Source organism: Molothrus aeneus, chromosome 5 (genome assembly GCF_037042795.1).
Source record: "Molothrus aeneus isolate 106 chromosome 5, BPBGC_Maene_1.0, whole genome shotgun sequence".
Taxonomy (NCBI): domain Eukaryota; kingdom Metazoa; phylum Chordata; class Aves; order Passeriformes; family Icteridae; genus Molothrus; species Molothrus aeneus.
In genome coordinates, this window is record NC_089650.1 from 35,733,479 (window position 1) to 35,760,049 (window position 26,571).

General features: G+C 41.5%; 1 protein-coding gene across 1 annotated transcript; it reads right to left on the bottom strand.

Moving 5' to 3' along the window:
- Positions 1-284: 284 nt before the first annotated feature.
- Positions 285-15,326, bottom strand: DYRK2 (dual specificity tyrosine phosphorylation regulated kinase 2). Its single transcript, XM_066550227.1, has 3 exons — positions 15,068-15,326; positions 14,191-14,327; positions 285-6,028 (listed from the first exon to the last, which is right to left on the bottom strand). The coding sequence occupies exons 1-3, from the start codon at positions 15,120-15,122 to the stop codon at positions 4,427-4,429; spliced, it is 1,794 nt and encodes a 597-aa protein (XP_066406324.1). The 5' UTR covers positions 15,123-15,326; the 3' UTR covers positions 285-4,426.
- Positions 15,327-26,571: the final 11,245 nt, after the last annotated feature.

The following is a 26,571-nucleotide window of genomic DNA, read 5'->3' on the forward strand; positions in this document are numbered from 1 at the left end:
AGAAGAACTTTAGAAACCACAGGGCAAAAGCAGCCTCTGGGCAATATTCAAGGCTGTCAAGACACATAAAGCAGTAGAAGAGTCAGCCTCCAGCAATGGTTGATTGCTATATACAGATACCAGCAAGAAAGCTCGGGGACAAAGGCACTGCTGCCACTGACTGAGCAGGCTAGGAGAAGGCCTTTCCACATTTAAGAAATGTCAGCATTCCAAGGGCTTTCTTTACTACAAAAACCCCCAAAGTACAGCGGACTACAAAAAACCCCAAAGTACAGTGGACAGAATCAAAGTAGGACATAAAATTTTATTCTGAAATGATCTCTGGCCACAACAATAAAATGTAACAAATATTCACTAGAACAGTCTTAACTCCTGTCATCAGCTGTACAATACATACAGTATCATAAAACTGGCCACTAGGATTAAAACCCACTACAACATCTTTAATGTTAAGTGGCAACAGCAGCATCTCACAGAAAATTATACATAAATATATACACAGTCCACATTCAATCATTTTTCACATGTTTTCAGTACACACAGTTGCAGCATATTACAGTCACGTGTCTAAGTCATTGCCCAATAAAAACCCAAGCTACTGCTTAGACGCAATTGTAGCAGTTGAACTGAATAATTACAATTTGTAGCAGAGATGTACAAGCCCCTAGAAACAATAATTCACAAATGTTATTTTATTCAAATGCTACCATAGTATTACACTGGGCAATATTCTAATCTTTGCAGACTGTAAAAAGAGTTCTTTCTGCATTATCACAAATATTACTGATGGAAAAAAAATTAACAAACGGAGAGCATTAAATAATGCACACCCTTGCTTAAAGATTTTAATATTGCCCGATGCTACTTATGTCTTTTAAGTGTTTTCAACATTCCCATGAAGTCATTTGTAACTCCAAACCACCCACCAAGTTAAAAGTGGCTTAAGTGCCTTGCACCCAAATTGTAAAAATCCCTGGTCACTTTTATAAGAGCCAGGCACATATAAAAGGAATGCACTTTGGTACATACCAAATGCCCTGGGATTAAATCACACTATAAAACTAAAGAGTTTGAGGTAAATTTTTACAAATACAGTTGATTTCTGTCTAGTGTCACTATAACAAAAAATTATTTTAAAAAAATCAATTTGATGTTAAAGTACAACCAATGACGAAGGGCCATCTTTAACCCCTTAATGAGACGGTACTACAAGAACAGAGTGTCCTCTCCACCCTAGCAGTGTGATTGCCTTATTGTTTCTATTAAGGCCTCGATCATCTACAGGATGTTTTAAGACAGGTATAGCACTTAAAAATAGATTTCATCCCTACTAAGCAGTATTCCAAGGGTTAAAGAGGCCAAGATGCATTTATAACAAAAGGCACATTGTTAACACCAAGGGCACAATCCATCCTCTATCCTTAATCTACACATCTTGCATCACTCTCTTGTTCCAACATTTAAGTGGTAATGAACACACCAGTGGTGCAAGAAACTGAGCCAAGTGAGACTGCAACCAAAGACAACACTGCGCTGTTACTAAATCTGAAAATAGCTCAGACGTCCCCAGACAATGGTAACATGTGAGACTAAGCACTGTTTCCAAGCCAACTTCTATCAGCCTAATTATCAGAGCCCTTAGAATAAAATCACATCAAAGCAAGAGGCAACATCCTTCCCCCCTCCCCCCCTTTTTTTACAGGTATAAATAAGCTACAATAAAATGCAGCTACATCACTTAAAAACCTTGAAGTAGCTGCTCCTTTAGTATAGAGGAAGTTCCACTGTATCTGGGTTAAAAAAATAGCTCTTCACACTATAGTTTGGCCTTTAAGTTTCCGGTAGCATTTATGAAGAAGGTGGATCATAAATGCATTATTGGCATTAAGAACTGGTTACATGAAAAAAAAAATTAGTGGTTGTAGCCCATTAATGACCCATGAACATCACAAATGTTTTCACCTTTAAGTTGCCACAAAAGGCAGGAACATGTATCAATGTCTGCTTTAAAAAATATCATGGGAGATGATTCTTCTTTCACCCTTAACATCAGCATCCCTATTTCCCAACTTTTGCCGGAAGAGTTAAGGTAGAAAGGAGTGGTAAAGCCAAGCAGGTGGTGGAGGAAGTAAAGATTCCCTGTTACTGTAGAAAAATACATAGAATTGTATTCCCAAAGTCATGAGAGTTAGTTAATTCTACATTAAAATTAATATATCTCTTTTCCAGACGTAGAATTTACTGAACATAATTTACTGGATATTAATATTCTAAACCCCACTTTTCTTAGAAGTATTATATTTCATTTTTAACATGATTTCACACATGTTTACATATTGCACTTATATATATGGTATAAAGTTGTGAACAGTTAACACGAAATAATTTAATTTGACTAGAGGCAAGAAATTATCTTTTTATTTTAAAAAGAAAGAAAAATGGTTGATTGACAGTCTAATTTTTACATTTATCAATCAACAAATAACATCCTCTACTCAGAAATTATTTTGGAGCTTCTTTAGGTGTTGACTTTTTGGCAAGAAGTTCAGCGATATGTTTCCTGAGAATTCTGTCATCTTTTTCTTTATATCCCTCCCCCAGTCTTACATTAAATTAAAAAATAAAACAAACCAACAAAGAAAAATTAAGCTGTAAGTGGTAAATTAACCAATATGAAGGAGAACTTAACCGGAAACTTTCTTGGCCTCTCAGGGGACCATGCTTTAAGTAATTTTCATAATTTGTACAAGTAACTCAGTAAAATCTGTGCATATAAATGTTGTTTGTAAGTAAAGTTACTGAGGTTTAATGCAATCCATTCTAGTATGTCTTATTCGAACATCCATAAACGCTTAAGGATTTTTCTACTTAGTTTAAAATTCCCTTTTCGTATGTTTTATACATCCAATGTAGACCACAGCCATTGTATGCATCAAAATACTGATCTCAGATTTAAACTGTTCCTGTTGAAAACATGCTACAACATGTGAATACCTCTTGTAGGTCTAGATACTATTCTTTAGTAGACCGTCTTTCTTGCATGAATGCAGTTAAAAGTAAAAAAGAAAAACCAAGCATTAGCACACACACATGTGAACAAATCTACACGTATCTCTAACTGTTCTTTCAAAGTCCATTTTCATCAACAAATGCCAAAGATTAAATCAAATCCCAAGTGCTTAGCTTTCCTTTGCTAATTTTCCCTTATTAGAAAATATCTAGGATGGTGTCTTCCAAATGAAAACCTTTCCACTGAGGATCTTTCCTTCTACAGTTAAGCTGTCTAAGGTGAAGTACTCCTCGACAGGAAGCAATGTAGTAACATCGTGTTTGCCCCTACATGCAGATTTGATCTGAAGTGTAAATGTACCACAGAAGTCACAGTCACTCAAACATTGTCAGAGGAAATAAAAGCAACCTTGAAATCCATGTAGTTTAACAGTCTGGAAGTTACAGTATAAAACTGACAGAATGAGCACTTCTGCCTATGTGATTTTGGGAGATCAAGCTGCACATTAGAAAAAACAGAAGAGAAGAGATGGGGGAAAAAAAACAAAAAAGAAAAAAGGAGAATGCATTGTGTGAATGCTCAACGTTACAAACCTGAAATGAAATTCAGAACAATTTTGCTTTACCAACTAATCAGCCACTTTCAAATTCAGAGAAACAGACATATTGCCATTTTCATGCTTTCCAAGACCACCCGTTCCTCTCACTCTACCACGTGGCATGCAAAGTAAGTCATTTTAGCCCCGGTGTTATTTTTTGCATTATGTTTAAATGATCATTTTAACCAAAGCCCGTAACTTTTAAATTGAGAAAGTATTCCATAGGAAGTGACAGTATTCCTAATGATACCATGACTTTCTCTGGGCTACCACATAAAAAATGACAATAGAACATGCTATGGCTCCACTTTAAACTACAAGTTTACAAGTGCTTAACTGTATTCTTTGAGTATTCTCCCTGGAGTCCAGTCAGTCATAGATGTGAGTGTGCACAGAATCCAGACCAAACCCATAAAATGCAAAAGGTAGTCTTTCAAATTTACCCCAGGTTAAAACTAATATGAACCATGGAAGAGAAAGGTTAATACCTTTGATACCACGCTGCAATGCATGACAGTCATGTTGTAACCAGTGGCCTGCCACTGATGTTTATTACTGTGTCACACTAGTTACAGTAAGGCTAATTGTACTGTAAAAGACAAACATTTTAAAAAATAAGTATAAAAACTTAAAGCATTGTCCCCGTATTTTTATAAAAACAAAATTAACATTTAAAATTACATTTAAAATGAGTGCTGAAAGATACAAATGAATAGATTTATTGAGCAAATAAAAATGCATAACTGAGCTAATTTTTCATACAAATAAGGCTCAGCCACATTGTATCTCTCATATTAACAGCATTGGGTTTTTCAAACTCAGCTAACGAGTTTTGGCAACACTGTTCTTTGCTGAATATTCCCATTGGCATCTGTCATCTGTGCCAAATTAGTCCTCAGTTTTGAAGCTGAGCTTGAAGTCGGAGGTAACTTGGAAATTGAAGTTATAGCACCAGTACTCTCTGAAATTCTCTTTGCTGAGGCCTTTTCCCCAGTTGGAGGTTTTGGCAACCGTCTCCTTAACCAGGGATGCCGCAAAGCCTGGGTGGGTGTCAAACGGGCAGCAGGATCCCATTCTAAACACTGCTTTAAGAAGTCAAGGAAGAGGGGATCATCACACCCCTTTAATGCATTACCCCACTCTCTGCTCTCTGGTGGGCCACGCAGTTTTCCCCTCCGAGAGCGTCCACCATTAAGTACTACAGAGCCATCAGATAAGGTTGTGATGCTGCAATAGCGGGGATAACCCTTAGAGCTCACAAAGTTTTTCGCTCGCTTGGATGACTCTAAGAGTTTTGGAGCAGGCATGCCCAATAGTTCAATCATACAAGCCAGCTGATCTCCTTCATCTTCTCCAGGTAAAAGCGGATAACCGGTCAGAAGCTCTGCTAGGATACAGCCCAAGCTCCACATATCTATGGGCATCCCATAACGAGCACCAAGGATGACTTCGGGTGCACGATAAAACCGTGACTGAATGTAAGTGTAGACACGCTGATGCTCGTAACAGCTTGAGCCAAAATCAATCACTTTAATACCACTTCTACCCTGTTGTTTCAACAGAATGTTCTCAGGTTTAAGGTCACAGTGAATGATTCTGTTTTTGTGCAAAGCATCCAAGCACTGTAAAATTGAGTGGGCAAACTTCCGAACCAAAGGCAGGCTAAAGCCCTGAAACTTGTTTTTCTTTATTAATTCATACAGGTTCATGCTCAGCAACTCAAATGTCATGCAGATATGGCTGCGGAATGTGAAGTTTTCCAACATGTGAATAACATTCATGTTGTTATCCTTATCTTGCTTCCGAAGGTGTTCCAGGATCTTAATTTCTTCCGCAGCTTGGCGGTGGAAACGTTTTTCATTTCTTACCATTTTTAGTGCCACGTGCTGATGCATCTTGTGATCGTAGGCCTTCACCACCTGCCCAAAGCTTCCTTTCCCTATAACTTTCAGGACTTCATACCTGTATGCAATATGATCATGGGGTACTTGAATGTAAGACCCTTGCTCATCATCATACCCACAGTTGTTTGAACCACCAACAACACCTTGCCGCTTCTTTGCATTTGGACCCAAGAAGTATATTTCAGGGTAGCTAAAAATCTCATGATGCTCAAAAGCTGTTAATTTTTGCATGTATTGCTTCATTGCTTGCTCTGGTGTGATAACAGAGGTTTTCACCTTCCCAGTTCCATCTGTAGATTTTAAAGAGCTGGAGCTCCCTTGTCGCCTGTGGGCACTCTCTGTCTGTCTGTCCTGAACCACTGGCAATCCAGATTTGCCTAGCGTTGTAAGTCCATTTGGCTGCGTTGTTAGAACCGTTCTCTTGTTACTATTATCTTCAAAGAGCTGCTGAACCTGGATTTGTCCATGGCTACCAACATGTAGGTGCTCATTCATTGTGTGCTTACTGCCTCCAACCTAAAATTGAAAATAAATACATACCCAGTTAACAAGAAAGACATGAACTCCATGCTTCAACATTCACTCTGCAACCCTACATTCTGCCTAAATCACCTCAACGTGAAGTGTCTTCTTAGATGTCAATTGTTTACAGAGAATCTAAAAAATACAGCATGTATACTGTGATACTGCTGGATGCTATTAAATTTCCTGATTCTTGTTTCTCAAATGCTATTTTCATGTCTCTCCAAAATGTCTGCAACAAGGCAATCACAAGCGTGCCACCATGAGAAGCTAACAATATTTCCAAGCAATCTTCAATGCAGCAGACCGGTAACATCAAGATGCATGCTTGACTTCATAATAGTAACAGTTTTACAGATGCTGAAGATAACATACAATGCCTGTAAGAACTTAAATGGCTTATGCTTTCATCACCTGTTCTCAGAAATCAATATTTTAACTTCTTCCTAAATTTGTTGTATATCAAAGGTTACAGATACATTTTTAAGCAATAAGGAATGTGTTGCGACACGCACAAAGAGGAAAAGAATCCACACATTTCTGAAGTTCAAGAATGCAACTTAGACAGTCACAAGTCAGCAAAACATTCCAATCAATGAAGAATAAGCATATCCTTTAGCACTCTCCCAAACCAGCCTAATGATAACTTTTAACCAAAATGAGATTTGGGGCCTTACGCAGACTTGAGTAGAGAGCAAATCTTTGCCTTGAGGAACATACAGTAACTTTATTTTATAGGAATGGAAAAAAAGCTTTAATAGATTTTAGAAAGTAGATTTGTTCTTGACAGTGTGTACATGGGAATTAACAGCAGCATTCAGCATTTTCAAGCAAACAAACAGCAAAGTACTGGAGTGTGAAAACAGGTATTGCTCCAAACCTGTTATTTTTAAGAAGAAGCAAGAAATTTACAGGCATACCTGCCACTAAAATAGCTGTCCTTAAAATTCCTTATTTGCTCTCAAGTAGAGGATAATTAGTTTGTCTTCTGCCTGGTCTTACACAAATGTGGGAAGAATTCCCCTGCTGTCTCTCCAGCTGATTCACCAGTCTTAATATTTATGTCAAATTACTAACGAAAAGTTCACTGATACTGTCAGACAGATGATCAAGCCAGAGCTGAGAACACTTTTCATCTGAACTGTATTTTTTCTAGGCAGCTAAGGATAACACATCCCTTGTTCACTTAAGGTTGCTGAAATGAAATCAGAAAATGACAGTTGTGTGCTGTGATATGAGGCAATGAAATCTGTGCTGCAACAGCAAAGTGCTTCCTAATGAGAAAACCCAGGCATGCAAGGCAGACTCGAGCATACTTTGTGCTTCTGTTAAGGCATCAGTCTGATACAGCAGAAGCATATTTTTGTAAATTCACTAACTTGTTCCCAAAGACTTGCCAGCTGGACACCAGCTTCACCTTTGGACAGTATATTGAAATTTGCAGCTCTGAAACTCATATAATGTAAGAAGAAGGGCTCTCAGGGACTGCTTCTGCCAAGTTGACTGCTCTTCTGATTCCATTTTGACTGATGTTCATTCATCATTGCAGTTTGACTGTGTATGTTTGTTTGCAGAGAAATTTAGGCTCACACTGTCAAATTTGATCAATCTCATAGAAAGTACTACCACACAATCACAACTCAGAGCAAAGATGTTTGTAACATTTAAGCACAATGAAGATATACAGGAAATCAACAAAAACTCCCTTCCTAGTTTGACGTCTCAAAAGCACCAGAAATTAAATCATTAAGAGGACTTCTCTTTTGCCTTCAGGCAATTCCTTCAGGTCAAGTTTGAGGCACACTGCAGTAGCAGTTTCCTGAAGGTTGCCCTGATCCTGTATATGAACAGCAGTTACTGCAGAGAAATAAAAAATTGCTCCAAGAGCTGCTAAATCACCTATTTCAGAAGAACCAGATCTAATTAGTAAGATGTGTCATAGGTTCAGCACTGGAGAGCTGCACAAGAAAGGCATAATAAAGCAGCAGAGTAAACATACAATTCCAAAGACTCAAGCTAGGAAACTCTAGGTACAAAAATTTATTCTCCAACACTAATTGAACAAAAGCAGATCATATCTAGACAAACTGGGAGTAGGCAATATGAATGTAGACAATGAAGAAGAAAGAATAACACTGCAAAAGTAATTTTTAAGAACTTTTTAACCCAAGTACTCATTACCACAGCTCAAATCTTGAATTTTTTTCCCCTCAAGTCACCTGTTTTCACAGTTAACTATTTTCCACCCTTCCTAAGCACTGCTTGCTTCAATGTATGTACTGAGAAGTTCTTCAGGGCTTGGAAAAAAACCTATATATTTATTCTGTCTCAACAGGGACAAAAAAGTTATTTTTTCTAAAAAGTGTGTTTGTGAACACATTCTGAAGTGTAAACCATGTAGTTTCCTGCACTTTCAGGCAGATTCATGGTTTTTCAAGCAGCAGAATGAAATCACTAGCATTATTCCAACTTCAACCCAAATCCTAAGTAACTGGTTTTGCCAGTTTCAGTCAGCTGCTTGGGAATGGAAATGCAGATGCAGACAGTAGCACTGGTTTTCTTTGTAGAAAATTACCACATTATCACAGGCTCTATTCCAAAAGCTGCACAGGAGAAGAGAGCTCACTCTTCTTTCAGAAAAGCCTAACAAAAAGAGTTTTAGAGCTATCAGACACAACACAACCACAAAGTACATATCAAAAATGAACTTTCCTCATCTATTTCCAACCTGGATGAGGGCTGGATTTGCACCAGTCCTTTGCTCTGCTTATCTACTTCTGGCTACTTGGGTGTCTGAGATTGCTGTCAGGCTCAGGCTTGCACTGCTCACAAGCTTCTCCAGCAACACTGCAAGTTCCTGAACCACAACTAATGGGCTTGGCAAGCTACAAAAGACTACAGCCTTCTTAGTCCCGTACCAAACTCTTCTTAGTGTGCAAAAGCTCCATCAGCCTTTCAACCGAAACCGCACGCCTGAGAGGTTTGCAACACTTCCATTTTGCTTCTGCAGATGGACCCGTAAATTCCAGAGCCAACAACCTACACAACTGACCACCTGCATGCACTTATACAGCTTACTGATTATATATTGCGTTGTTTGTGCTCAAACCCATCCACACCTTCTAAGATTTACATATTTTGGTAGCACATATAATCAAAAAGCTACTGTTTTAAGTCTATAAAATATATTGAAATAACTGGTGAGCTTGAACCCATCTTCCTGAATCTTCTGACACCATCAATTACATAACAGCAAATATTACAATGCAGTGTTTCTTTTCTTTCTTAGTAGTTTCTCATAACTTCAAAATCACCATTAAGATCTTTTACTTTGTTATGTTCATTTTATGGAAGTTGATGACTATGCCAAAAACACTCACCTAATCTTTGAAGTAGATATACCAAGCAAAACAAAACTACACCCTAAACGATGATCAATAAATAAATAAAAAAGCAGCAAAACTTTAATTTGAGGGTGGTATTATTTGGGTTTCTTTTGCCTTCACAAATGGATTTAAGAACAGAAGTAGAACAGTAACTTACTAAGGCAACAGACCTGTAACAACAGGGAAGTAGCATAAAAATGAATCCAGCCTGCTAACAAGGTGGCAAACCCATTTACAATTCCTCTGCAGTACACTCACCCAATGCATTGATCTGCTTCAAGACCTTTTACAAGACTAATAGGACTGAACCCCACAGGAGCACGTACCTCTTCTCAACTTCATCCTCCAAATGCATCAAAATGTTATGTAATTGTATCATATTTCATCTTTGGAACAGTCACTTCTGTGATTATTAGCACCCTATAAAACTATCCAAGACAGACACATGATTCAGCTATATCTTATAATTTTATTTTGAGCAAAATCACAGAAAAAAGATTTTGCTGTCAATCAAAATCTAAAAAGGTTTGTAAAATTAATCTTAATAACAGAGCAATCATGATGGCCTGCTGAAACACTGCACAGGAATAAGATGTCATTATCTGCTATTACTCTGCACAGATGAGGACAAAGGGAGAAACAGTGTTCTAAAGTAGTAACTTAATTAAAGAATAATTGTTACACTATATACCCCTTTCTTCACAGCATTTCTGGGCATGCCAGTTTCAGCCCTACTGTGTCAAACACACAAGAGGCATATGGTATCAGGTGCAGCAAGCTTCACTGCCTATTTTGTTGACTACGAAACAAAAGCCTCAGCAAAGGTACAAAAGGCCTTTTTTTTCCTCGATAAACTAATTAAAAAACATTCCTCTGTTCAGAACTAAAAATACTTGCTAATTATACTGGATTATCTCTAATGGTTTTATCATGAGTATAGGTTTTATACACCAAAAAAGACTAAGCCTTTGTTGAGCTTGGGGCTCAACAAGAGTGGCAGAAGGAATACACCACTCAGATTTTTGCTGTTGTTGTATCCGGTCCATATAAGCTTATTTTTTGAAAAGTTAAACATAACTTCATATAGCAAATATTTTCACAGACTGAACTATGCCTCAAGAGTGATACTGATTCTTAATTTTTTTAAATTCTGTTAGGGGTGCAGTGAGTTTGAATACTTCTGGGACACCCTGCATTTATTACACATGATGAAACTCAAAAGGACAGCCAATGTACACTAAAATGAACTCCTTGGGTTAGGTGAACTATACAAATATGACAGATGTGCTCAAAAGTACTGCAGTTCCTACAGCACCACAATCCCAGCTGCTGGAACCCAAATTTCACAGCTGACCCCCATAGCCCTTGAAAGTTAAGATAGCCTCATATTCCCCCCAGATACAAATTTTAAATAGAGGAAGAAACATCCAAAGAAAATGAGATGTAGTAAAATCCAGATCATGACTGCATAGTTATTTCCACTCAAATGTGACAGTATTTCTGTGGCAATTTAATAGATGAAAACACCACAATAAGAACGTATTTGCTTTGGTTTTACCTGCTTTAAAGCAGATGACAATAGCAAAAATTAGCAGCATGTGACCTACCAGGTCTTTGCATTAACAGAGTCCAGAAATCTCTGTTCCATTATAATGTAAGTCAATTAAAAAAAAATTAAATTAAAAAAATCAAGACTAATACAATGACTGATGCAAAAGTATATGGGTAAACATTCAACGCTGGTGGCAAAAGAAAATAGGCTTGCTGTACAGAAATCTTAGAAAGGGCTTGAAGGAGGGAGGGCACTGAATCATGCATTGTAAATGGGTTGTTTTACAGTACTAGACAGGAGGATAAAAACATTAATACTGGTATACTGCAAGAGAAACAGAAACAGTGCAGAATGCAGGAACACATGCCAAGCAAGAAAGAACAGAGACAGAGATGAGTCTGGAAGAAGGACTCACAGACAGGTTGGGGTTTATACAAGCAGAGCAGCAGGCAAGCAAGATAATCTCTACTGCAGCATGTCAACTGGATGTTACGAGACCATAATGAAATAGGAGAGAGTGAATGGAAAAAGGTTCCAATCATCACAGCAAGAACTTAAGGCTTCCAAAGAGAAAGCACTGACTTTGGAAAGGAAAATGAAGAGGACAAGGGGTTGGAAACAGGTTCATGTTTTCCACCACAAGGCAAAGAAGACAGCCAGGGATGGAAGCATACACAAATAAGCCTAGGATGAAGGCACACTTAAAAAAAATAAACAAAACCTTTCCCTAGTAGAACACACAACCCCGCCTGCTTAGCAACAAAGGCTGCTGTGCTTGCGAAGACTGCCACCAAAACCTCTGTCCCATTTTACGAAGCTCGTGTAAAACATCATCTTTTCCCCTTCTACCCGTGCTATTTATAATCTACCAAACAATGAAATTTCACTTGACAGTAGGAGACCACAGTTTCAGCAGAGGCTGGATCACACAAGTAAGAAATATGACAGGCAGTTGACTTCTTCCCCGTCTGCATTAAAAGAAAAACCCTTCAGCCTAAACAAAACGTAACTTCTACCTCAGTTTCTCTCACAATTAGCATACATACATACTATGCACACTTATATACAAACACCAGCAGTTCACCCACTTAAGCACACCATACGTTCTGAAAGTTTGAAACACAAACAGAAATATTCTGGTTTTAGCTATTACAGAAGCCACATAGATACAACAGAGATGAAAACAGCATAAGCAAATGGACACTAGAAGGAAAATAATTTAACAAAACTGAAAAGACCCATTTTAAACAGGCCTGACTGGAGGAAGCGGTGGGACGCAAAACCAATGGTTTCAATCTGTCAGTGTCAGCTGAGGTCAGTAGGCCTAAGTTTACAGAACAGATACCGCCCCCCTTTTTTTCAGGTTAAAATCCAGCATTCTGGTGTCAAATCTGATCCTTACCACAAAAAGGCATGTTAGCAAACCACAAAATAACCACCTACAAAGGCTGTATGAGGCATTTCTATAATAGCACCTGAGGCTAAAAAACCACTGTAGAGTAGGCTCTTTATCACAAAGGAAAGACAGACTTTGAAACAGTCAGAATCTAGAGGGACATGATCCATCACCATACAATGCTTGGTCATTCCCGGGTGCTTCCATAAGTACACATATATATGCTACATATAAACACAGGCACACATACACAATCACATACTTGTAAAGATACTTGGAACACAGAAATGTAACACTTGAACACCCCTTGAATGCTTTTATAAAGACTGAATCTTTACATACATATAGATATATATATACACATACACACACACAGACACTATATATAATATATATATACAAAATCTTTGTATAAGAATACCAAAATTCTGTACTTCCAAAATTAGTAAGTAGTCACAGAAAAATAGCTGGACCACCATGGTTTCACAAATCCTAAATTAAGTCTGGGCTCTGTTACATGTGAGCCCTTGCATGATTGGTGCCCAGGCTGTTTGTACTATGTTCCTTCTTCTATGATTTTATTTAAACAAACCCTTAAGCTGTTGACCCAACTCTAAAATCAAGCAGCGCTTAACTGGTATACAAATGTGAAAAAAATTGGCCTTATATACTAACAAACAATTCAGACATGTACTCTAGCTACATAAATATACAATGGAGTTGATCTCAAGCATGCAACTCCACCTTGAATTTGCAGAATACTCCTCACTCCTTTTGAGAATACCCTATATATATATATATATATATATATATATATGTATATTTACTGATTTTTTATTTAACTTAAGACAATTCTTGCTATAAATGGATTTGAATAAGATGTTTTACTCCTGGAAAGTCACTGAAACACTAATATCTAAATGCACAGTTTCACCTTCCACTAGCCCATAATCACATTACCATTTAAAGCTCTGCCATATGTTTACATGGATAGTATGTGAGCATCCATGAAGAACTCATTAATTCTATGAAAAGTATGCTATCAATGCCTTTCAGGGTCAGTATGAAATCTTTCAGAATGTAAAAGGAAATGTATGCAATAAAAATTTCAGATATTTAGTGTTAACACGACAGTATATAGACCCCTCTCTCTACTCTGTCATGCCTTCAGGACAGAGATACCTCCTCTTACCCATATATAGTGGCATACTTGGGAAGTTTCATTCCTAGTAGATTAACTAGGAGTGGGAGATAACGTGAGATATTACAGAACCGGAATACAGCACCCTTTTTGTGCCATCAGCGGTTATTTCTTTATAGGTAAACTACTGCAGCAATAAAGGCAGATTCATCCAATCACTGTCCCTGAGCACAGCGATAGCTATCTCTAGGGAAGACTGCGATCGGCCTGAGCTGATCAGACATCTGAAGGGGAGAGGAGCCTTCATTTTTCACCACAGTTCATACGACATTTTAATCACAGGGGCTAACCTCATCTCAAAATACGTATTCACCAGAACATCTCCTCTATGCGAGTGTGAAAGATCGAATTTGTCTCTGAAAATGAGACACAAAACCAGCCTGAAGGGGAGGAGGGGAGGGAGCTGGGGAAGGAGAAAGCAATGTGTGCAGTTACAGGGTCCCAGCCTAACAACAAGCATGCACATTTCATCGGAGCCTGCAGAAATCCACCGCACGTTGCTCCAGCACCACGCTGCGCCCCGGGGGGCCCATGCGCGCTCGGTACCGCCGCTGGGCGCACCTGGCGAGCCAGACGCCCCTTCCCCGCTCCCCGTCCGCACCCTCCCCTGCCCGGGCTCACCGTGTGGGAAGCGTTGCTGGCCCTGAGCGGCGGCAATGCGAGGGGCGATGGCGGGCCGGTCCCAGCTCCTGCCCGGGAGACCCCGGCTCCGGTGCCCGGGGAAGACGGCAGCGGGCGGCCGCTGTCCCCTGCCCTGCCTGCGGAGAGCAGAGGGGTGAGCTGCGGCCCCTCGGGCAGCGAGCCCGTCGGGGCGGCGGCCCCAGCGCTCGGCCGGCACCGCCGCCCGACTTGCTTGAGGCAGAAGCCATTAAAAGCTAATCACCGCCGCGGCGCACACACGCACCGATCCGGCTAATAGCGCGGGCGGGCCGTGCTCGCCCGGCTAAGCCCTTCATCTGAGATTAACCCGCCACCGGCAGGCGCCTAACCGGGAGAACGAGCCGGCTCTGCCCCGCGCACGCCTCGGGGCTGGACGGCTGCCCGCGCCTCCCGCCTCCCCCCAAGCCGTCTGGCCCGAAGAAATCCCGGCGCCGCCGGGGACCCGCCAGGAGTTCACAAGTCTGCCGCGGGAAGCGGCGGCGAGCACCGCTGCCCCTTGTCAAACGCAGCCGCTCCGGCACCCGCGGCGATCCCCAGGTCTCCTTGGGTCGTTTCCCTGCGTGATTTCTCTCGGGCCCCCGCTCACCCCGCCCCGCTCCCCCGAGGCGAACTCGCCACCCGCACCACAGCGGCTCGGCGGAGCCCAGCGCGCAGCCCCCGACGGCCCCCCGGGCTCGGCTGCCGCGGGGGGAGGGCGGATCATTGTTCGACACGCACGGCACCTCTGCGGCGGCGGCCGCGGGGCCCCCGAGCCCCCCCGCCCCCGTCCCCCTCCGCCGGGCCTCCGCAGCCCGGCCCAGCGGTGGCGGTCGCGGCGGCTCTCGCTCGCTCTCCTTACCGGCTGGATAGGCAGCACCAGCGGCGGCGCTAGCCGAGGGTTTTCTGGTTAACATGGCCGCTGGAGAGGAGGGAGAGGAAAAGGCATGTCAGGGTGGCTCTCCTCCGCTGCTCCTCGGCCTCTCCGGGCGGCGTCTGCCTCTCTTCTCCGATCAGCTACACCCAGACCCAGACACGTCCTGCGCTGCATCCCCCTGGCCCCGGGCCGGCCGGACAGACCCTCCAACGGCCCGCCGTCGCCTCCCGCCGCGGCAGCAGCAGCCGAGCCGCCGCCGCAGCCCCCGGCCCAAGCTCATCACCTCCCCCGCCCCCGCCCCGGTCGCCCCGGTCCCCTCGCAGGGAGGAGGGGGCAGCAGCAGGCGGCCGGACAGGACCCTCCTCCTCGCGCGGCGGAGCGGGGACAAACAGCGCACAGGATCGGCAGTCCCCGCCCCGTCGGCCGCGTGCCCTCCTTCCGTCCCTCCCCGCCGCTCCCTCCTGTTCCCTACCGCTCCGCCGCCGCGGAGGCGGCGCGGCCCGCGGCTCCCCCCGGGCGCCGCACGTCCGCCCGCCCGCCCTCCCATCCGCACAACGGCCGCGCCGCCCGCGCGCCCTGCCCGCACAACGGCCCCGCCGCGCGGGAGCGGGCCCGGGGCGCGCCCGGCCGTTGGGCAGCGCGGCCGCACGGCCATGATGGGCCCGCAGGGCGGCGCGGGCGCAGCCACGGGGAGCGGCTCCGGCCCCGGGCAGCCCCGGCGTGGGGTGCGCGAGCGGGAGGGAGCGATGCCGCGGGGAAATGGGCGTGCGTGGCGGCAGAGGAGCCGGGGCATGGCCAGCTCGTCAGGCGGCGGGGACCACTCTGTCAGACCGGCAAGACAAAGGTGGCCCCGTGGGACGAGGGGTAAATAAATTGAAACGCATAGAGTTTAAGTGAAGACTTTTTAAAAAAGGGAAAAAAGAAGCTTTTGGGATTGCCCTGGAGGCGTAAGTGTCTCAGCCTAGAATGAGATTGCGAGGGGCTTTATTGGCCTTGTTTTCCGAACTGCACGACGTGCTTTGTGGAGTACAATGCTTTGAATTCCTGGTTTGTCAGCTCGAACGTCATTACTGCCAAAAATAGAAGACTGAGCATTTGCCCCGCTTGGAACAGCATTGAAGTGAACTGTCCTACCTATGCTCAGCCCTTTTTGAAGTCCATACAGACCTCGCAGGTTTTTATTTGGAAACAGCTGGTAGATGTATAGACAGACCTCCCTTCATCACCTTCCACAGAAAAGACAGAAAAATTAATCTCTGCTTTCCCTATGTCTAAGCAAAAAAAAAAAAAACCAAAAACAAAAAAGCAAACAAACAAACAAACAAAAAAAAACAAAAAAACCCCAACAAAATAAATCCATGCCTTTGCCGCTTCCAGTGCCACAGACACATGCATAAGCAAAGACGTTTCCTGTACTGATGCAAAGAAATAAACAATTTCCCTAACCCCTCCTGTCACATAGAGAAAACAATCACACCCACCTAATCTTTTCCCTCCACTGTAGCTGAAAGAAAGCTTTGTCTTCCACAATATCCCCCCAGATGTCCACAGGCACTCCCAATGTCCCTTCCCATTGGTTGCCAGGTGTATAAATGCTGTTTTTTGATTACTTTCTGTATTTTCTCATCATTTTCACAAGCAGTGCATGCACATCAAAGGTATCTGCATATCAAACACTGATAACATTAGTCTTCTGAGATACCTTAAATGCTTCAGGAATGGCAGACAGAAAAAAAAAATAAAAGATATTTTCCTAGTAAGTCTGGGGAGGGGTGGAAGGGAAGCTTGTTCATGCTCAGGCTAGATAAAAAACTGAATTGATACCAATTACCTTGTTGTAGGGCTTCCAGGAGTTCTTTATCTTGAATGATGTGTCTTTTCTGACTGTCAGTGTCACAGATGGTTTCATGCATGTTCAGAGGTTGCACCTGAACACTGAGATAAGACAAAGCCCTCTAAATTGTCCTGATTCAACCCCTTTCCAGTCGAGTACACCTTTCACAGTATGCTTTCCACAGTTTATTCAAACACTCTTGGACTGCTATGAAGACTATGTAAAAAATGGAGCTAGTCTATCACATAGTAAACAGTATTTAAATTAACTCAGTGGGAACAAATTACAGTGGTGCCTGTCCAGCTATTCTCTTTCTAAGACTGTGTGCACTGTAAGCATTAGTCTTGAATCCTGTTAGTGGCCTTGGGCCTGCTTGGATGCCTTTCTTTCTCTGCCTCTTTCTCCATTTGCAGCCCATCCTGACATTTGCTGTCAAGGATAGTACCTGATGGAGTCTGAATTGCAACTCAAGGGCAAGCCCACCTTGATTCTTTCTGAATGCAATGCAAGAAACTTCAGTTTAAAAGCCCTTTTCATGCAGAATTTAAAATGATAAAGAGGAGGAACATGGTAATATAATGGCAAAGTACCATGGTTGCAAATAGTAATGCCTTTAACAGGCATCTCTTTAAAATCATAGAGGCAGATATTAAAAGAAGAAAGCAAAACCTAAATACTCAAAGACAAAGCAAAGGTTAATTATTTCATGGTCAAGCCTTACACTCAGAAATCTGAACTATTTCCTGTTGAGCATCCACAAGACTTTCTTCTCTGTGATACTGGCCATACTGAGCATATGGGCACTTTTCAGAGCAGTGCTACGTAGGATGAGATCAACAGGCTTCAGTTCCCAGGACAGAAATAAGTGTTAGGCAGCTGACAGGAGAAAGTGTACGGTGCTCAGAAATTAGAGAGTAAAATGAGTCAGGATTTTATTGATCCTTTTTCCTGCTCACTCAGCTGTTATTACTCAAAGGTTTGAACTAACCTGTAATGATAGAAGATTAGTCTTCCTTTTCTTGCAAACAAATCCTCTGAGTATTCATGAGTGACAGACTACTAAGAATCATAGAATAGTTTAGGTTGGAAGGGACTTTTAAAGGCATCTACTCCAACCCCCTGCAATGAGCAGGGACAGTTTCAACCAGATCAGGTGGCTCAGAGCCCTGTCCACCCTGACCTTGAAGGTTTTCAGGGATGGAGCATCCTCACATCTCTAGTGGTACCAACTGTGCCAGTGTTTCATCACCCTTGTAAGAGATTTCTTCCTCATGCCTAGTATGAATCTATCCCCGTTGAGTATAAAAATTGTACCCCTTGTCCTGTTGCAACAGGTCCTACCAAAAAGGTTGTCCCTGTCATTCTTATAAGTCCCCTTTAAGTGTCAAAAAGCCACAATAAGGTTTCCCTGGAGGCTTTTTTCTCCAGGCTGAACAACCCTGCCTGTCTCAGCCTGTCTTCACAGTGGAGGTGCTCTATTCCTCTGGTCATTTTTGTGGCCTTCCTCTGGACCACTCCAACAGGCCCAGCTGGTACTTCCAAGGGACTTGTAAGGTAGTGTCATCAAAGCAGTTGTTTTTAAGAGAAATATCTGAAAACTTTATTTCCAGACAGGTATCCAAGGAGGCCTGTTGACTGGAAAGTGCCAGCTCAGTGGGACAAGGGCAGTAACTGGTTCTGTGCCACAGTGGGCACCTAAGGAATAAGGTGAAGGGGCAGTTGGAAGTGCTGGGGACAATCAGAAGGCTGCTTGCCACAGCTACTTTGGAGAGACGTTTAGGTTGGTTTGTTACAGATATCAGCCTCCCATGATAAACTGCACCAAGTGTTCCAGTACAAAAACTAACAACTATTTGGTAAAAGTGGAAAATCACAACCATTAAATTACAAAATTAAAATTCATAAAAAAAAAAAGCCCAACAGCACCAGAACATTCTAGAATAAAACCTGGTAACTGTAATACCTTGTCTAAAAGTGTTCCTGCCCACATAGAACATTAAAATGCATTATTGAAGATATTATTCTAGTAGTGTGGAGAGACAGAGCATGCTGTGTTTCTTGAGCCATTCAGTCAGGCCCTTGTGACCAAGAAAGATATTAATTCTAAACAGACTGTGAGGGGTTGCTGAGGTCTGTTTGTCAGGCTGCCTGGGGACCCAGTTCATATCGAGTTGCCTTGTTAGAGCACTGTACTTCCTTAGCAGCCCTGTGAGATCTCCTATGCCAGTCCACTTACCTCTTCAAAGTAGGTGGGTTAAGGTTTAATTAAATGGGGCTTTGGTATGTAGTTGTAGGGCAAGCAAGGCTGGCTGGTCAGTCACAAAACATCTCTGCCACTGTGGTATTAGCAAATGCTTATGTGGTCAGGCAGCAGGGAATTCCTGAGAAGCCATGAATGCCCAAAGCTGCGGTGATGACACTGTGGGACTCCCACAGTGACAGGTGCAGTGATTGCTCAGCACCTTGCTATGCTTTGTCCATTCTCACAAGGCACAGCACACTGTGTGTAAATAAATCACAAACTGTGCTCTAGATAAATCACACTAGGTAAAGAAAATACAGGGCTCCTCAAACATCAGGGGGTTGGAGGACATGGCACTTAGTGGCATGGCTTAGTGATAGACTTGGAACTGTTAGGATTTGTTTAACTTAAGGGTCTTTTCCAACCTAAATGATTCTGCGATTCTATGAAAAGTAGAGGTCAGACAAGCCTAGAACACAGAAAGTAAAAATGTGGTTTTCTGCCACCTTTTAATCATCCCCTCCTACTAATCAGAATTTGCATGAAGGAGGATCTTTACTAATTCTCAACATGTTTTAAAAGGTTCTTGTGAAGCAGACCTTAAATGCTGAGCTGGAGACATTAAAACACTAGAATATGTCTCACCATTAATTAAAATGGGACCAAGCCTGTTGTCTCAGACAGTAATATGTATTTTAAAAGTAAACCCTTAAGCCCAGTAAATGGTTGCTTCAGGATGGTGTGAACACAATCAGCACCAGGTTCTTGTTAATTTGTTGTGGATAATTTAGGCATGAGTAGGACGGTGTATACCACAGTGTTGTCTTTCAGCAGATCATTCTGAGAGCAGTGTAGGCACTTTAAAACACAGCAATCTACAAACACTAGCACTGCAGATGGAAAGCACACCAGTCAGGACTCGACTAGCTCTCAAACATGCACTTCACTATGTGGTACACATATAAGGTTTGCAACTCCACCCTCTCTCTGCTGTTCCCAGAAACAAAAAAATCCCAGCAGAGCATCTTCAACTTAGAATAAAACTGTATTTCAATGCAGTTATAAAAGGTAAACTTATGTATTCAGAGCAAGAGTGCAGAGTTACTGCCACAAGTCAGCTTGCTAGTACGTATTCATACTGACATGAGAGTATATGAAGCTAAACTGGCTTGCCAGGTTCAGATGTTTGTTTGTTGGCCTTCATTCCAGTGTGCGTTCTGTTGAGCTTAAACTTCATTCTGTGTTCAAGGGTTTAAGAACTGCTGTTTAAGAACACATAATTCACAATTTCTATTACAGTACTAAGATACAACAAAGGATATTTTAGTGGTCAGTGAGTACACCCTGAAAAGAAACTCTGAGATTCTGTAAATCTGCAAGCATACAAATAGTTTTTAGTCTTCTCCTATTACAGCTATTTTGTGGGAGATTATGTCACAATATATTTTTATTTTAGTGCTGTCAAATTGCACATTAAGTAAAATGCTTTTCCTTTTCACCAGACTATGCCAATGTTTCTAAATTTCTGTATTATATATTTCCCATAAAACTTCTGAATTCTTGTAGTATTAATATCATTAGAAAATTAGAGTTACTCCTTTGTGTATACTCCCAGCGTGTCTAATGGGAGGAGAAAGATTCCTGTTTTCCTGTCTCATCCAGCAGAAGCAATTCTGATGGAGTTATTGGAGTAGCATTAGTATAAAACTAATCTCAGGGAAAAAGCTTAATGCTGGTTGAATCTTTTCAGCTGATGCACAACCTTCTTTTTGTACTCAGTAGAAAAGTGAACCTCTGGAAGAAGAAAAGAAAAATTACATATCTTTGGCTCTTCTTCTGTAGACCCTTCCCACCATGTTGTGAAGCTTCTCTGTTGCCCCAGCTACACAAATAAGGAAGATGTGATAATTGCAGACATAAATTAAAACTACTGTCTCTCCTGTCACTTGAATGTTAGTCTTTGCTAAGAAGGTCCTATAAAACAACTGTTACTGTAAGTTTAGTTTGCATATGATACCTCGGATTTCTACCAAACTGTTTCAGAGAGAAACCACAGACTAGTTAAACCTTATGTCATTTCTGAATTCAGTTTCCTATTTTAACCACCTTGAAAGTCAATATAGAAGCTCGGTGTAATCTTTCTTGAGCTCATTGTGTGGGCTACTCTGTTTCAAAACCAGCTGTTCACACGTGGGGTTAGTTCCAGCTGTTGAAACACTGGTAATCTTTGCTTGTCCAATTCCACATGTGAAATGAAACAGACTTAGCTTTAAAGGGTTTGTGGGACTCAGCTACTCTTCACAGCAGTGTTTCATAGAAGCTGGGATTTAATTCTGTCAGGTGCTGAGAAGTTTCAGCTCCCCTGAATCAGGGAGCCCAATATCTCATAGGGTGTACTGAAATTGAGAAATTACATATCTCACTCACTTGTAATAAAGCTCATTAAAATTATTAAAATCACTGCCCTGTGAAAGCACAAAACTGAGGCATAATTAAAAGATAATGGGTCAGAGGAACTCAGAATGCAGAAGGAACTCTGACCAAGTTATTTTCCTCACCCAGGCTTTCTCTGGGCAGAATTTATTTATAAAAGGAAAAGGAATCATTAAGTCCCAGGGTCTGAGCATTATATTATTAACTAGTATAATCTACTGTCAGGATTTACATGGTGACTCTTGAGCTAGACCATGAGCCACCTGCTGAAAAGCAAAATTAAGGCTACATGCTGGGAAAGCTCTTTGTCATTAAAATATAATCAAGGTTTGTTAGGGCAACAAAAAAAGAACCAACCTTATGTGCTAAATTAAACTGAGTGAGAACTGAAGGTATCAGACAGCTGTGAAGAGTTCTTCAGCTCCCTCTTTTGCAGGGTGTAAACCCTACATGGGCTAACCATAGGAAACACAGACTGCATCCCTTGAATGGATGTAAAAGAAGCCCCTGGCCATGTTTCCTATGAATAGTATGTGCAACTTTGTGGAACATGGTACTTTTTCTTCTGTAATGAGCCTCCTTACCTTTCTCCATTACAGAAGTGTAAAAAAGAATGTCAAGTGAGCATGGTCAGGCTGATATTTGAGTAACAAGAAGGGATGTGCAGGTATGTATTTATAGTGTAGAGAGAAAGTTAAGAGGGATCTTCTCAGTGTTCCCTTCTCTACCTTACTACTGTTTCTTTGGTGTGGAAGTACCCTAAGCTGTCCAGCCTCTCATTTACACTGCTGTATGAATGTTTGGAGGATGTGTGTATTCAGGTGTGAAGGGTGGGAAAAGAAGAATAAAAAATATATTATGTGATAATGAAACAGAGGCTTTAATTTACTATCATCATTTCTATTTTCCTTCCAAAGGAATAAATGCGCATATTAACATGCAAATAGTTCACAATAAATTCAGAAAATTGAAACTTAAAATCATTGTATAATTTGGAAAATTAAGTAAACAAAGGAAAATTCCTGCAGGCATTCTACAGATAGAGAAAAAGAGAAATGAGGCCCAAGGGGACACTTCAGTATGTATGCTATTTTATTAGTAAAATTAATCCCAGTGATTTCAAAAGGACTATTCACACACAGTTCCAACTTTAATTAGGATCCCAGCTTTAAATTATAGAACACTTTTTTTGCTTAGCTGAGATACTAATTTTAATTTGCAGAAAGGCAGAGGTTGCTACCTATGGTAACTCCCTTTAAATAGATTTATTTGTGTACAAAATGGGTAACATTAACATGAGGGGCTAGGCCAAATAAGTAGGCAGCTCATAAGAGGAATCACGTGTGGCAGAAACAATAGGTGCCCAATGCCCATTCTAGTGCCTGGCAAAGTGTGCTGGGGTGTCAAAGCAGAGACAGAAACCATAGGGGACACAAATACCCAGGAGATTTCCCCTGCATGAGCTGGCCAATTCAAGAACATCTGAAGGTTCTTTAGAGAAAAAGTTACTGTCATCACAGCGTTCTCTTCTGTACAGTAAAATAATGGCAAAAGCACTCATTGGGCAAAGTTCAGTGCATTTGGACCTTCAGCCTCTGAAGGTGTGCAACAAACTACAAGCTGCTGAATCTGGAAACAGGAATTCATGACTCACTGGGTCAGAGAGAGAAAGTGTTACAAAGAGAAATTAAAGATGAGAAAGACTACTGCTGTGAGGTTAGACTTTAGAAGTATATTTTTAATGTTGCATAAAGCACAGTAATATTCTGTCTCCCCCGTCCAGTCACACAATATGCAAAGTTTTGGTGAGTATTTTGAATCAGGTGAGTATTTTCCAATAGTGTTTAACTTCAGTTTGTAAAGGCTAATGATCTGTTTCTGTAAACATAAAACACACTGGAAAACAGGCAGTAAAAGGCCAGGAGGCAAGAAAGGAAGAAAACAAGGATAGGAAAGATAACATGAAAAAGATTATGAAAAGCCATATATAAAAAGAAAAGAGGATGAAGTAAAGCAGCAAAACACAATCATCTTTTATTTTCTGGCATTAGCTTCCTGGTAGTGTGACCTTTGCTTTTTTCTGTCTCTCCATTCAGTGCTGTTTCCACTTGTGCTCTCCTCTTGTAATTCAACGTTTTATCTCCTTCTGGTCTTTGTTTGCCCTCCTAGTATTGTCTTTCTGTCAGTGAGGAGGCTGCAGATGGGCCACAGCTGTCTGTCTCCCAACAAGTGATGCCATCACAGGGCTGTTCCCTTCCAGGAATTAGTGGATGAAGATTGGAGTCCTGCTGTTTGCTGGTCATCAGCTAAGGAAAAGGAGAGCTTACAGTGCGAGAGAGTGGCTAGACAGTGTCAGTGGTCTTAAGAGTGCTGAGCAAGGTTTCAGGGGGTTTTTCCTGAATGAAAATAACCTGCCTCTTCAGTTTCTTTCCTGAGGATTCTGTGCTAGTCCTGCCCCTTGAACTGCAGAATTTGTGTCTGGGGCATTTCCCCATGAGAGTTGCTGCAGCACAAGGGAGAACAGGGGAACTGAGCTACAGACAGCCTGTTGGCAAGGAAATTTGGGCTCTCACAGGTAAATTAAAAAAAAAAAAGTAAATTTAAATTTTCTAATTAACTGATTTACTGAAAGCTCTTCAGGTCAGCCAATTTTTGCTAAATCCATATTTTGTTTTATTTTATTGTCCATTTTTCTCTGTGTCCTTCCTTCCCTCCCACCCAACTTAATGGATTTATCCAGTCTGCAATTGTAGGGTTGAGTTCTTCCCACATGCTCAAGTCCTCTGCTTCCACTGCTATGCTTTTTGTTGGCCTGGAGGACTATAAAACAATGTTACCCTCGCAGCTGGGTGTTCTTTGTTGCAATGACATCTTCCCAGTTAGCCTTCTGGAGAAGAGTTTCACCTTGCACTTCAATTGCTCTGCTCAGTAATGCACACCAAGCTTCTTGTCACTGTGAGATAAGCAGGATAGCATTAAGGATTCCACATTCCCAAGAAACACTTGTTGCAAATTGACAACAATTCAGAGCATCTCAAAGTGGCATAGTCAAAGAAATAATTCCTGAATCACCATATACGTAAAGATTCACTCAGACAGCAAAAAGATGTCTTCTCTTTCTGGATGTTTTAATGAGGTGCTGGACTGGTGACTTACCTAAACTGCAGCTTCAAGAGTATGCACTAAATGGTCTGTTTCTGAGATGTAACACAGGCCATGCCATGTGAGGTTACAACACATGTCTAACTAAGACTTCTTCAGTACCTGGGGAGTGCCACTGGACAGAGAGGTAATATATTTATTCTGCTAAAGCGAAAGTGAAAACATTTTTTTCATAGCAAGTGCTCCTCTCTGGCTTTTTAATGAAGTAATTCAGTATTGATATTTGCCACTAACTTTTTCTTCCTTTTTTTTTTCATTTTTGAGATGGAAGTCTCCATTGGCAAACTGCCAGAATCACAGAAAACAAACCAGAGGACTGCAGGAACAGGAGCTGATAGAAGGGGAGCACAAATCTCCCAAAGATAGATGATTATTATTATAATGTATTTTTAAAAATAATTTTCCTCTTTTGGCTTTTAGCCAAATTTGTTTGCTGCCTCTAAGACATAAAATAGAAACTCTACAATGCTCCACACTTTTTCCAAACTCCTGCAAGAATGCAAAATTGATGCATTTCCTATGGGGTTTTTTCATGGCATTCATTTCAGAAGAGCTTTCCCTTTTCAGACTTAAAGTTGAAGTAAAAGAGGTATGCACACTGCTTCATATATGTGCATATTTAATTTTTTTAATTGAAAGATAAGTGATCAAAATGTGTTGATCCCTTGAGAAATAAGGTTTCTGAGTAAATATTCAACTGTCACACCATTAGATGTGCTGAAACAGCACCAGTTGAATATAACAACTCTCCCTGCTCACTTTGAGGGAGTTAATAACAGTGGGGAGGAACTTGTTTGACAAGAAAGCCATTCATAGTGGCCATCAGTATCAAGCAGGACACCTGACTGCTTCATGGTCTTTACAGAGAAAGACAGAAATGTTTAGAAGTTTTGCTATGCAGATTAGTACAGAGAGAAGAAAGTTCCTATATTTATTTTCACCTATCTGAAAATTTGAATCCTATGCTACTGTGGAGCAAAATTCTCCATGATCTTGAGAGGGTAACTGAGGATCAACAGAATATCTCAGCCATGAAACACCCTTGAACATTCCTGGGGATGTGTTCCTTTGAACACATCCCCAGGAAACATTTGCTTGGGGAAAAAAAACAACAGTTAATCTCAAGCAAGCAGATCTCACAGAAGAGGCCCTTTTATTTCCCATGTTGCCCAAGCACTGTGATGTGAAGTCTTTGAAATGACAGTAGCTACAAAAGACAGGAGCTCAGGCAAAGAACATGCCCTAGGGACATGTTGTGGCTCCAGCAGCTGTGAGGAAGACATCAGCTTAGAAAACAGCACCCAACACAGCACCTCTGCCACAAGCATCAAATGGAAGAAGGCAAGCCTGATTCCCAAAAAGCCAAACCATCTACAATCAATGCACTTACTAGTAACTTGTGGAAGAATGTCTGTTGTATAAATGCTGTTCATTCAACTCACTAACTAAAACAAAATTGCTTTGACCACTCATATAAAAGCTTAAGGCATAGGGCATTGGTGCCTCACTGAACTCTGGGCTTCACATATTTGTTCTCAAACATTGCCCTTTCTTTGAGTGTTTATATTTTATCCAGAAAATAACACTGTGGTCCAGTTTTCTTTAAGAGCAGATTTAGAATATGACAACTTCTGCTTTTGAAAGTAGATTGCTTTAGACACCTCTGGGTCTTGCTTTAAATAGAAATCACCCATGCAGTACGCTTGTCAACTTGGGCCAGACATGTCATACTAGGGTGGTTGCATTTGGGATTTTTTTTCTTTTTTGCACCTAGATATAAGCAAACCTTAATGTAGAAAATTGAAAAGCAACCAGACT